This window comes from Pygoscelis adeliae, unplaced genomic scaffold (genome assembly GCF_000699105.1).
Source record: "Pygoscelis adeliae isolate BGI_AS28 unplaced genomic scaffold, ASM69910v1 Scaffold13, whole genome shotgun sequence".
Taxonomy (NCBI): domain Eukaryota; kingdom Metazoa; phylum Chordata; class Aves; order Sphenisciformes; family Spheniscidae; genus Pygoscelis; species Pygoscelis adeliae.
The window spans coordinates 1,562,576-1,575,744 of NW_008824499.1; the positions used below are offsets into that span (position 1 = coordinate 1,562,576).

Consider the following 13,169-nt stretch of genomic DNA (forward strand, 5'->3'; position numbering starts at 1 on the left):
TTTGAGTCTGGAGCTTGAGATGGAGCTTGTGATTTAGCCCAAGAAGCATCTCGCTTCAGAGCATCTAACTGCACCCTGTGCGGCTGGGGCAATGCATGGGAAGAGCTCATAGAGCTGCAGGAAAGGTGCAGCTTCGCTACCGGCCAGACGAGCCCCAGGTAAGGGTTGCAGGACAGCTCTGTCCCCCCAGGAGCCTGGCTCTGGGTCAGTCCCCCCAGAGCATCCATCTTTTGGAGCCAGCATCTCCAGGGTGAAGCATTTTTTGAACCATCAGACAGGTGCTGAGTAGCACCGCTGAGCCTGGGTTGTCCCTGTCCCTAGGTAAGGGTTACCTGGAGAGACAGTATGATTACACACAAAGTATACTAGACTGCAAAGCTTTTATTTCATAAAATAATCACACATGCCTGTAGTTCTGCCTTACCTTGCTCTCTGATGCTGCCCCTCCACAAGCAGGAGCCCTGCCCTTCTCAATGATGCTTTCTGTCCACCGCAGGACACAGCTGACTATGTGAAGCCGGTGACGTTCTCTGTTGACTATGAGCTGGAGCACCCCGAGAATGGCCCTATGCTGGACGATGGCTGGCCCACCTCACTCAAGGTCTCGGTAGGTAGCAGCACCGACCTCCCAGGGTGCCTTTTATCCGGCACTTGGTGAGCAGGTTTATCTCTGGATGTAACATTTGCTTCTTTATCTTGGGGCTGTAATCCCTGGTCCCTCCTGTGATAGCAACGTGTTCGCATTCGCTGCAGCCTGGGATCACCACCCCTGTCTTCTCCTTGGAGTACAACCTGGGGCTCAAAGCATCACCGAGCTGCTCTTGTCACCCCTCTCAGGTCCCTTTCTGGAATGGGTGCAACGAGGATGAGCACTGCGTCCCTGATCTGGTCCTGGATGCCAGAAGCGATGTGCCCAGTGCCATGTGAGTAGGTCACCCGGAGCATCCTCCCAACCAGTATCACAAGCTGGGGGGGCTCCAAAACCCAGCTCCAACCCATGCTCCATAGATTCTGGCATCGCAGCTGGTCCTTCATCCAACACCACCATGAGGTTCACCCAACACCACCACGAGGTGCTCCTCAGCACCTCTGCTCACAGAGGGTCTCTGAGCCTCTGCCCGCTCCCTTCCTGGAACAAATTGGTGTTTTTTTCGGGGAATCCACAAAACAACTAATATTTGATGCCATGGTGATGAGCCCCAGGGAGACAAATCAGTAAATAACAGGGGGGAATAAATGCAAGGCTGGCATTACCCACTTGGCAATTACAGGCTTGACTCATACAGCAGAAATAATTATACACTACAACTGATCGCTTAGAGAACTTTTAAAGGTTATGTAGGAGCACAGGAGCCTGAACCTCCACCTCCCGTCAATGGCAGTGGGCTCTGGACAAAGCTCATGGCCAGCACTGCTACCTGGGGATCACCTGTTTTCCGTAATTCAGCCTTTATTGGTCTGTGTCTCCTGTAAAGCTCTTGGTCCTGAGGCTGCGACCCAAGGCATGACCGGTCCTGGCTGGGCTGCGCTGCGGGAGGTTGAAGTGAGCTGTAGGTAGGAGATTATTTATGGATCTTGGTGGCTGGAGTCCTACAAATAATCATGGGCAGACACCGTGGTCTACCAGGGTGCCAGAACTCTAGTCCAGTTCCTCCTGAAGCCTGTGGAGCTTTTCTGACAGCATCAGTGGGCACCGGATCATGCCCTGCAAGAGCAGCCGATGTGGAGGTGATTTCTGCTGAGAAAACCACTTTTGAGGTGACTTGTTGGAATAGAGCTATTCCTTCAAACCGGCACGCTGGCTGCCCCACCGTTAGAGGCAGAAGGTGGCTCTGAAGGTGGCACCGTCCTACATTTTCCTTTCCTTTTTTATTTTGCATAAAGAAAATAAATGCCCAGACACCTGTCAAGTCTATGAAAGACTGCTGCCAGAGCAGAGTTTGTGCCGGTAAACTTACTGGGAGGTAGATCTCAGCCAGGCTGAAACTAAATGCCAGCTTTACCCTTTGTTAATGGTATGGGATCTATTTTTTCCTTACATCCCAGCTGTATTAAGAGCTCCTAACTGGGTCTGAGAAAGCTAGGCACCGTTAGCCAAAAATCACGAGCAAAATGGTGGTCCATGGGAGGAATTTGTGATTCCTCTTTCCATAGCAGCGCAGCATGACAGAAGGAGATCAGGGATTTCCTTGCACTATCCTATGCACCGTGCACATAAAATTTGTGGGGCTAGGTCTTGGCACGGTGCTGCAGGCAGCTCTTGCTTTCACCGCTGCCCTCCTCTTGCAGGGAGTACTGCCGGTGGACTCTGCGGAGGGCACCGCCGGACTGCTCGGCCTTCACCCTCTCCTTCGACGCCTCTGTCTTCGTCATCGAGAGCAGCAGGAGGAGGGTGGCCGTGGAGGCGGTGCTGGAGAACCGAGGCGAAAATGCCTACAGCACGGTCCTCAACATCTCCTTCTCCAGAAACCTCCAGTTCGCCAGCTTGATCCCCAAGGTGAGGCTGCCGGGGGAGATCCAGGGCTTTCCAGAGGCACTTCTAATCCCAGCCGGATGAGAAAACCGTGTCCTAAACCAGAGCCCAAAAATGTCTCCATCCCTCATAAATCTGACATGTTTATGGGCTTAGTTTCTAAGCACTTGAGGCCCTTTCAGCTCTCTATTTTGGAAATACAAAAATGTTTGAATTTTAAGAGCTTGAAAAAAGGTCAAATGCAGATTAAATTATTTCCCTCTTTATTTTTCTACTCCAGTAGTTTAAAAATACTTGATGCACATGGCCAAGTTCCCGTCAGGGATGAATTTTTGCAGCTGAGATATAACTCCTGGAAGTATGGGCTGATAACGGGAATGCGGTCACAGCTCAGCATCAAGCCAGGCAATGCCACTTATCTACTTCTCTACGGCTGTCCCCTGGATGAGCCCATGGTGCCCCATCCACTCCCACCCTCCCCAATATTTCACCCCCACCACTCGCTTGCGCTCGGTGCGACTCCTCCCTTTTCCCAGCGAGGCTGGGAAATATGCTGATGCTGCTGAGCCCTCTCTCATCCCCCCAATGACTTCATAGCCACCCGCAGATCCCATGTCCTGCATTTGTTTTTCTACAAGCCGTGCCAAGGGAAAATTGTGGGGCGCGTTGCCCACAAAATAAGAAAAATGCGTCTTCTGAGAGATTACTCCAAATTAAGTGAGGGGGGAAAATCCTACGATGCTCGGTAACAGAAAGCACCATGCAGCAGTGGTTGCAGGAAATATTTGTAGCTGGTTATAGAAGCATCACTGCTAATGGGTTCCTGGTTGCCGCTCCTTATAAATAAGCAAACTGCCAACCAGAGGGGATGGATGTTTGTGTCAGAGGCTATACAGAGACCCAAATAAAAAGTAGCTGTGGCCCCAGAAAGCCCATCGTCTCAGCAGATGAGTGGGAGAAAGCTCCGGGCCGTTGCTGATGGCTGTCAAGGCGTTTTTCCCTACAGCTGGTGCTGGGATGTTTCAGCTCCTGGGTAGGACTTGCCCGGTGGCAGCAGCTTGAACCGAGACCCTTGCGGTCTAACACAGGGCCAAAAACTAGAATAGCTCATCGTCTCATGGTGGGGATGCACACCTGCATACAACCAGGCTACAACCTCTTGTAGGGTTACCACAGCTTGGCAGCAGAGGAGGCAGATCAGGGTCAGTGTCCCATCCCACCCCAGCCTGTGCTTGGGATTTGCGATGGGCAAGAGCTTCCCCAGCTGGCTGGTGAGCTGGAAGGTGTTCAAGCAGCAGGAACATAATTGTTGAGATGAGGAAATTAAATATTACTGCTTAGCTGGTGGCCATGCAGAATAATAGCTCACGTTATCTCTTGATGCTTCCCTGTGACTCCTCATCACAGAAGAATATTCTTCTTCCCAGTTATAGTGCCAAGAATAATCGGGTTCATTCACTCACCGCTGTAGTTAAATTTCTAAAGAGGATTTAAATCAGAAAGCTGGAAGCCACTTGCTAGAAATGCCCTCCTCCAGGAATGGCCCTAGAAATTCAGCTGCATGGGAAGGATTCCCAGCCGGCAGCAAGCAGGGGGGTTGGTTGGTTTGTTTGGTTATTTTTTCCAAAAGTAAATCCTGTTTTGAGCCCCATGGGTGTGTTTGCTGCTTTCCTAAAGAGCCAGGTCATGGGGCTCGTGCCCAGTGTCATGGACATGTTGCATCCCATTTTAGGACGACACGGACATCAACATCGACTGCATGACCGAAGACAAGCACCCCAACAAGAAAGTGTGCAATGTGAGCTACCCGTTTTTCCGAGCCAAGGCCAAGGTAAAACTATTCCCTCCTGCCCAAGTGAGGCTTTGCCCACGGGACAGGAGCCCTCTGCCCCCGGCATGGCCACAGGGCCACATCCATCCGTCTTTGGGCTGGGCAGCTTCGAATAGGATTTTTCTATTAGAAATAGATAAACATTTGGTTTCTTCCCTTTCTCTGTTCATTGCTGGTGTTTGAAAGGCGCGTTAGGGGAGCCGGGATGGTCAGGGCACTGCCTTGATGCTAGGAGAACACCAAAATCAAACCCAGCTCCTCTGAGTCAAAGAATTTGATTCCAGACCTTTGGAGCAATTTAATGTTGGCTTCAAACCACTTCCCTGAGCTCCTTCCTCACAGGATCAGGCACCCTTCCCTGTTTGAGAGGTTTTCCTTGCTCTGAACATCCAGGGTCCCTCTGGACCCTCCTCTGAGCCTGTTCAAGCCTCCTCAGGCTGGTGGCATCCTCCGAACTGCAGCTCACAGCACGTCCCAGCACTGGGCGTAAGCCCAGGTCCAGTGAGCACCATTTTTTATATGCCATAAAACTCTTTGCAAACCTTATATGCAGCGTTAACGTGGGAAAGGAAAAGCAAGGAGATGCCGCTCTCTGCAGTCACCGGGAATCTGTGTGAAATCCCACCTGCCCGTCCTGCACCCCCGTGGGAAAAGGAGCCAATACAAGTGGGATCTAAAGATAAAATCTTTCCAACCGCCATATCCGTCTGAAGCCTTTCCTTGTCTGAAGCTTGATAATGACGGATGAGCTCCAGGCACCTCGCTAGGCTTTAAAGCTCCCAGAAAAGCCCTCCCAGATGCCTGTGGCTATACACGAGAGTGCAGCAGCCCAACTCCCCATGACCTACGGGGGCTGAGAATGCATCTGCGTGGCATCAGGTAGTCCAGGTCCTGCCAAAACAAAGACAAGCTGGAAATGGAAATTTGGCCCGAGAGCAGCAGGAGCTTTAATATTATACTCAGCTGTGCAGTCCCAGACAGTTTGAGGTCATTGCCACAGCTCTTGCAGATGTGACATTTATCACATTTTATTGTTGTTGGCCTCTCTCCGGCTGCCTTCCCCCTCCAGCCGACCCCGTGCCGCAGATGGGAGTGAGCGGCCTCTCGCTACAGGTCCCCCGGAGGGTTTCTTTTCCAGAGGGGGGCTGCTTGCTTCCCCAGTCTCAGAGCAAAAAAATGCAGTGTGCGGGGCTGAGAGCAAATCCTGCAAATCCCTGGCGTGGCCTCTTCTCTCCCTGGAAAGCCAAGGCTCTGCCCAAGCCCGGAAGCATCTCCCAGTGGGATCAGGGGGATGCTCTCACCCACAGAGCCCCCGCACTGCTCCTGGCCAACACTCGGGGGGTTTTTTCCCATAATGTTTTCTCCAATCTGTTTCTAATCTCCGCAGGTAGCTTTTCGCCTGGATTTTGAATTCAGCAAGTCGATTTTCCTTCAAAGCATGGAGATCTACTTGATCGCCAACAGGTTAATGGTTGCTTTCTCCCTTGCACGTGTTTGCGAGATCGATGGGACGTTGCCTGCTCGCGTTGGGTTTCCTTCTTCCATAGCCACAGGTGATGCTGGAGGCTTTACTCAGGGTATAACCACAAGGAAACCTGATTGCCATGGGTTATTACGGAGTGTGCAGCCCTGTATTCACAAACTAGGCTATTTTTATTTATCTATATATTTATATCCATCATTTTTCTGTATCTGTGGAGGCTGTGCAGCTGCCGCCAGGCTCCGCGCTGAGCAGAAAGGGTCTCAGCCACTGCTGCTTTCTTACCCACCTTCACAACTGCAAACACTCCCAGGAAAAATATCTCCTAACAGCTTTACAAAATTCTCCTCGCTCACTTGCCCTGCACAGGTGAAGTTTTCTGACAGCCAGCTGAAATCTCAGTAGGGCTTTTTTTTCATTTTCATCAATTGTGGTGGCAGAGAGCAGCCGAGGATTCGCTCTGCTGGGGCTGCTGCACCACTTTAAGGCTGCTGGGTGGGAAACCGCTCTCCAAATGATCTACTTCTATGGCTTTGGGCTAATAAAATTTACAGAATAAAATTGCTTCTCGTTACACTTTGGCCAAAAAGCAAAAGTTCAGCCCTTCCCCACCTGCTTCCTTATGACCCTCCCCCAAAAAAATCAGAGGGGAGCCGGCTCCCACCTCACCCCCCGCTTGCCCCACTGCTGTTTCAGCGACAGCGAGGAGAAGGAGAGCACCAAGGAGGACAACTTCGCCCACCTGAATTTTCACCTGAAGTACGAAGCTGACCTGCTCTTCACCCGGTGTGTGTCTTGGAAGGGGACACAGCTTTTGGGGGGACACGGCTTGCAGGGTGTCCTTCGAGAAAACCAGTGCTGGCCCCATGGGAGCTGTGTTCAAACAGAGCCCAGTGCAAATTGGGCTTTAATTTGCAGAATTTGGTTTTGGTTTAGAAAAGGGGCTGAAGGAACCATAAAATAACTCTGCAATGATTCCTTGGTGCTGCACATCACGCTCAGTGGGTCCTTATAAAAATCAACAGCAAGAAGCAACGAGGTGCTGTGCTTTCATAATGTTTAAAAGCACAAGTCTTATTAAATAGGTGTGAGGGCATTTTTTTTTAAGGGGAAAAAGTACTTATTGTAGGTAATAATTTTCATAACGCGTTACTAGCCAGTGTCTGGGCCGGTAGCCATCCCACTAAAAATCATCTCACCAGAAGCTCAGCTGAGGGATGTGTGTGGAAGGATTTGGGCATCAACAGTAACTAAAGCAGAGAGCATCCTCAGTCCAAGGAGAGCAGGGAGCTAAGGCACGGATGATAATTTATTAACCTGATCATAAGAAAAAACACGGACCCCAGAAGCACTTTCCCTGGCACCGCTTGCTGTAATTCTTAACAGATTTTTAAGACCTTCAGTCATTTTATTTTTTTTTACACTAGAGGCAGTGGGGCACTGAAAATAAAACCACTTTAATACTTACAATTTATGGGGAGCAGAGGGCTTTTCAATTTAACAAATATCAGAATTGCCCTTACAAGAGAAGGGAGAACTTGGAGGAAAAATAACAGCACAAAACGTTCAAATTTGGGCACCTTGAGGGGGGAAAGGGGGGGAATAATTTCAAAGAGGTTTTGGGGTTTTGGGCCACATGCCCTATGTTGTGACACCTGTGAGCATGTGTCCCATCGCAGGTGCTCCCGGCTGGGCTCCCACGGGCACCCGTCGGATCATCCTGGCTCCTTTTCCTCCTCTCCAGCTGTGAAACAGAAATGTGATTTACCTCCCCAGATTTATACGTGACATTCAAACCGCCAACCAGGGCCTTGGATGTCTCTGTTATAATAAAAAGGCGAGAAAAATTCTACAAAGAAAGGGAAAATACTGCAGAAGCAGAATAGCGTGAAAATCCCCCATCTTTTTTTGCATGAGGTAGAGCCAGGCAATGGTTTCCATCCAAAATAGGGCCAGACAAACCGAAAGTCCTCTCCTTGGGGAATCTGCCTGTGGAGGGGCTGGGGCAGCCCAGCCTGGTGCTGGGGGCAGCTGAGCATGGGGCTGCTTCGTGCTCTGTTTGCTCCGAGCCCTCCTCGTGACCTGTCCTCCTTCGTCACGACAGGACATCGAGCCTGGACTATTATGAAATCAGGTCAAACAGCTCCCTGGAGAGATACGACAGCATCGGCCCCCCCTTTCATTGCACCTTCAAGGTAAGGAGGGGTTTTTAAACCAGCTGATGGATCCCCCAGCACCATCCCGGAGGTGGGATGTGCCACGGTCACCCTGTTCATCCCCATCCCACGGGACACCAGCACCCTGGGCACATCTCTGTCCTCTGCCCTCGCAGCTGCAGAACCTGGGCTTCTTCCCCGTGGAGGGGGTGACCATCAAGCTCACTGTCCCCGTGGCCACCCGGGGAGGCAACCGCCTCCTGCTCCTGACCGAATTCATGGTGGACCAGGTAGGAGGGGTGTTCATCCCCATTAAGCATGTGTGGGTCCTTTCTGCACCAGGGGTGGGAATGGAGACACCCCACAGCGGGTCACCCCATCCTTTTGCAACCCCCGCCATGCTCACACCTGCACGGACGGTCTTGGCTTGTGCTCGGGCTTCTCCCTTTCGCATTTGCTTGGCTGGAAACACGGAAAATGGTAGCGGCCAAAGGTTTAGTCCAAATATTTCTCCGAGCTAGACCTCCCTCCAGTATGCAATGAATTCTTGAGAGTCTTGAAAGCATTAGCTGTGCCTGGGGTGAACTGCAGCCCTGAGCAACCATAAAAGTGGTGAGAGGGCTGGGAGCAGACCCTGGGGCATCCTGAGCCTCCCACTGCCCCTGCAGCCGTGCGGGACTCACGTGCCAGTGATGGAAAGAGCCCAGCACAGGAGACAGCGTGTTTACGGACGGATTTGGCCTCGATGGGGGCGTTTTGTATTGCCAGCTCTGGCAAATACACCCCGTGTCACCTGCGACACCCCAGCGCATGTGGCTGGCATCCTGGATGGGACTCTCTGCCAGGCTGATTTTTCCTGAGGGAGAGACACAAAACACAGGAATTAATTAAAGTAGGATGCGGGACTCCGTTTGGGCTGGGACTTCTTCCAGCCCCGCGGTGCAAGCAGTGGCAGCCGCATCCGAGTGATCCCAGCTCAGCCGCCAGCACCAGCAAAGCCCAGGGGGTGCTGGGGTCCCCCCACTTCCACCAGGATGGGTGCCAAGCATGGGGCAGGACGCGGGGAGGTGGCCACCATGGTCCCTGTCCCCATGCTCGGAGCCCATCGGCTTCTCCTGCAGGAGAACGCAACCTGCAACATCTGGGGAAACACCACTGACTACCGGAGGACGCCCACCGAGGAGGACCTCTCCCACATCCCCCACCTGGTACGTGCCTTCATGGCCCTGATCCTGGCCCCGCGCTAAGCCACCCCAGGCAGCCACCAAACCAGAGAGAAAGCTCCCGGGATAGGGATGCCCCGTGGCCACGGGGGAGGATGGGTGCATGGCCCCTCTGCCGGGGTTTGGATCTCGCTCCCCTCGATGTGTGCCAGGGAAAAAGCCCGGGGGTTTTTTTATCCCCTTCTCGGCAGCGATGCTCCAACGCCACAAACTTCTCCCCTTGCAGAACCATAGCAACTCCGATGTCGTTTCCATTGACTGCAATGTGAAATTAGCCCCCAACGAGGAGATGAACTTGCACTTGCGTGGCAATCTGTGGATGAAGTCTCTGAAAGCAGTAAGTCCTCCCAAAGCAAGCACGTGGCTTTTGAGAAGAGATTCCCCAAAGGAGCCCTCACACCATGAAAAGGTGGTTTTTTTTCTCTCCTGTAATTGCCTTCCCTCCCAGGGAGCCTGGGCATGTGAAGGGTGACTTTTGTTTTCAAATCCTGCTTATTCTATCGGTGTGTGCATCCACCATCCCGCACAGCACCTCATCGTGGGGAATTTAATCCCAAGCAGTCCTTTTTGCTGTAATTTAACCACACTCACTACTTGACCTGCATCGTCCTCCCCCATGGGTGCAGCACACAGCATCCCCAGCATGGATGCAAAGCTGTGTTGGTGAGCAAAGCCATGGTGGGCACCCAGTTGGGGCACTGGGTCCTCTCCCACCACTGGTGCTCATGTCCAGCATCTCTTTGCGCAGCTGAAGTTCAAGTCACTGAAGCTTACCACGAACGCCGCTCTCCAGCGACGCTTTGGGAGCCCCTTCGTTTTCCGTGAGGAGGACCCCAGCCGCCAGGTGAGCCCCCGGGGCAGGACCTGGCAGCTTTGGGGATGCTGCAACACCCTGCTCTGACCCCAGCGGGAAAAACCCTGCGGCCAGCAGAGGGGCTGGAGCGACCCGCCTTCGGCACCCGGCTCCGCAGAGCCCAGGGCAGCTCGGTGCAGCTGTGATCGGAGCCGGGCAGCTCCGGTCCCAGCACCACCGGACTGAGCAGGGAAAACCTGAGCCAAGTCACTGGTGCATGGGGTGGGCATCCTCCCCAGCAGCTCCAGCATCCTCCCGAGGGGAGGGGATGCTCAGCATCCCCACCATCGTGCCGTCCCCCCTCCCATCCCCTGCCCGCCCAGCTCTTGCACCCAGCAGCAGCAACGTATTTTGATGCTCTTTCCTTGCAGATAACGTTTGAAATCTCCAAGCCGGAGGAGTCGCAGATCCCCATCTGGATCATCCTGGGGAGCACGTTAGGAGGTCTCCTGCTCCTGGCCCTGCTCGTCCTCGCGCTCTGGAAGGTGAGCAGCCCTTAAGCCACGCCCACTGGGGGCTCAGTGGAGACCCCCATTCATGGAGGGACCCCCTGGCCCCCCAGCTCCATGTCCACAGCCCCATGAGCCCCTCGGCACCGCCAGGAATCGCAAAAAGCTCCTCTAACCTCTTTCCGCTTCCGTATTATTTATACTCAGGGTCTAAACCTCCTGGCAATATCCCGCTAAAAGAAAGACTCTTCCCAGCAATCAGCTGAAGTAATGGTGGGGTTTTCTTCTGTTTCTCTTTAATCTCTACAGCTTGGATTTTTTAAAAGCGGGAGCCGCAGGCGAGCGGCAGAGCGGGAGCGGGAGCGGAGCGCCCAGGGGCTGGAGGGATGCTGCCGGGGCCGCCGGCATCCCCCCCCCGCGATTTGGGTGCTGAGCTGGGGTTTGCATCGAGACAAGAGTACACCCCTTTGTGTGAAATCACCTAAACAGGTCCAAAAGCCAAAAAAAAAACCCTACATATACCAAAATCCCCAACCTCTACTCGTGGCCCTGTGCCACAGCAAGAGGAGCTTCAAACTGGATTTGCAATGAGGTGGCAAAGGTGTGGGGACGGAGGGGCCACCGAAGCAACGTGCCCCGTAACTTGAGGCAAACTGCGGGGCTGCAAAAATCTTTAAAAAATAATATCCTTAAAAAACGAGGATTGCTCATTCCCATGGCTGAGCTGTAGCAAACCCCCGGGCTTTGCTGGCCGCGGCTCTCGAACTGTGTTGCATTCGTTAACCGGAGCAATTGGGTGGAGATTTTAATTTGCCTTCTTCTTAATGCACTGAATACAAATGATAGCAAATTAAAGCACCTTAATGCAAATCTCCAGTGTCCAGCTGTACATACTTATTTTAAAAATATTTACCTGTTTAAGCAAAGGAGAAAAAAAAAATCAAAAAACTAAAAAAAAAAATCAAAAACCAGTTTGAAGTGTTTTCTACAAACTGAGCAGTTTCGAAGAGCTTGTGTCCAGCAAGGATCCGCACGTGTATTATAATTGTACATACTTGGTGTCACGCGAAACCGGATGATCGGTGCTGTTTGACAAAAATCTTTCTTTTTGCATAACAGAATTATTTATGCTAATATTAATTTTATGGATGAAAAGAAAGCATATGTCCACCGGATGTGTAATGAAGTTTGTTAAATACTGTCCTAGTATTTTTTAAGGATTAAAAATACAGTATTTTAAAAATGAATAGCCTCTACTGTCCTTCTGTGCTAGCCCACTTCCATGGCTCAGCTGGACACGAGCGAGAGCTGCTCACACCCCTCTGGGACACAGCAGAGGAGGACGGGGCTCAGACTTTTTCCTCCAGTTATTTATTGTGGAATGCAAGTTTTTTGCAGCCTGTTTTTAAAGGATGCTGTCAGGTGGGACAAGCGGCCGGGGGTGCAGCCCCAGCGCCTTTGTGAGCCTGGAGGAAGACGTTGCTGCAGAATCAGCCCCATGCATTGTACAAAATAGGGGAAAAAAATCTGATTTTTCATTGCTAGCATCCTCACCTTGAATGGGAGTTGTTCGTGTCAGAGTTTCCGGCTGATTCGGGTCTCGGTTGTCCTGGGGGGCCCGGCTGGGGTGCAGGGCTAACCCGGAGAGCCGAAATCCCCATGCAGGTACCAGGATGGGTGCTTGGGGCTCCGTGAGTCCAGGGCAATGTTGGCACTGCCAGCGCTCTCACGGCTCCAAAGAGACTAAATTTTGCAGATTTATTTTTTCTCCCTCTTCATGCTCAACCAACTTTCCCTGTTGCTGTTGAAAGCACATAGGTAGGATGCATGAGGACTTTCGCATGAAAGGTGCATGACGGCGTCTTTCCAACCTTTTATTGCTAGGAAAAAATTAAATAACAGCTTTTCAAGGCTTTGCCCAAGAACATCTCAGCCCTCGGTGCTATGAAAATAGCGGCCGCGTGTCTCCCCCTGAGCCCCCGCATGGTCCCTCCCCAGGCTTTAGATACCTGCAGCACCAGCAAGGGAAATAGCTGAAGGTCAGCAAGGGCTGGGCGGGATCCTTCAGCGGGGCATCCCCAGGGACGTGGGGGGTGGTGGGTGCCCTCCCGCTGCTGTCCGGCTCCAGAGCCACATATATGGGCATACACGTGTGTGTGTATATATATTGTTTATGTTCTCTCTCTCTCTGTGTATACATATCCTCCAGCTTTGGGAAACCATGCTCACAGGCAAGATAGTGCACCAGCCTGGGGGGGATGTGTGTGTTTACATGTATGTGTTTGTGTGTGAATGTGTATCTACGTATATGTGTATGTATATATGTGTGTGGTATATGCATATAAGCGTGTGTGTGTGTTTGAGAGAGAGAGCACACCTCCAACCTCCAGCTTTGGGAAGCTGTGGTCACAGGGGACACTGTGCACCAGCTAGGGTCTCTCTGTGTGTGTATGTGTGTATACGTATGTGTGTATACAAAAAAAATTGTGTCTGTATATATGTATAGGCATATATGTGTGTGCATGTATATGTGCATTTGTGTGTGTGTGTACATATATATTTCTATACTGTCCATGTACACATACCTCCCGCCCAGCAGCATCCCAGGGCCCAGGGCAGCGGCTGTTGCCCACCACTACCTGCCGCCTGTCCCCCGCCAAGGCATGGGGCTGTACCTCCACCACAGACGGATGGCGGGTGTGCG

General features: G+C 52.0%; 1 protein-coding gene across 1 annotated transcript in view; it reads left to right on the top strand.

Moving 5' to 3' along the window:
* The window catches only part of ITGA11 (integrin, alpha 11), a 52,645-nt gene that overhangs the window by 37,984 nt on the left and 1,492 nt on the right, over nucleotides 1-13,169 (top strand). Inside the window, exons 18-30 of the mRNA XM_009321515.1 lie at nucleotides 497-607; nucleotides 838-923; nucleotides 2,290-2,497; nucleotides 4,206-4,304; nucleotides 5,692-5,768; nucleotides 6,481-6,570; nucleotides 7,889-7,979; nucleotides 8,117-8,230; nucleotides 9,062-9,148; nucleotides 9,390-9,500; nucleotides 9,912-10,007; nucleotides 10,388-10,501; nucleotides 10,775-10,891. Coding sequence (XP_009319790.1) covers nucleotides 497-607; nucleotides 838-923; nucleotides 2,290-2,497; nucleotides 4,206-4,304; nucleotides 5,692-5,768; nucleotides 6,481-6,570; nucleotides 7,889-7,979; nucleotides 8,117-8,230; nucleotides 9,062-9,148; nucleotides 9,390-9,500; nucleotides 9,912-10,007; nucleotides 10,388-10,501; nucleotides 10,775-10,891 — 1,401 coding nt within the window. The remainder of the gene's footprint in view (nucleotides 1-496; nucleotides 608-837; nucleotides 924-2,289; nucleotides 2,498-4,205; nucleotides 4,305-5,691; nucleotides 5,769-6,480; nucleotides 6,571-7,888; nucleotides 7,980-8,116; nucleotides 8,231-9,061; nucleotides 9,149-9,389; nucleotides 9,501-9,911; nucleotides 10,008-10,387; nucleotides 10,502-10,774; nucleotides 10,892-13,169) is intronic.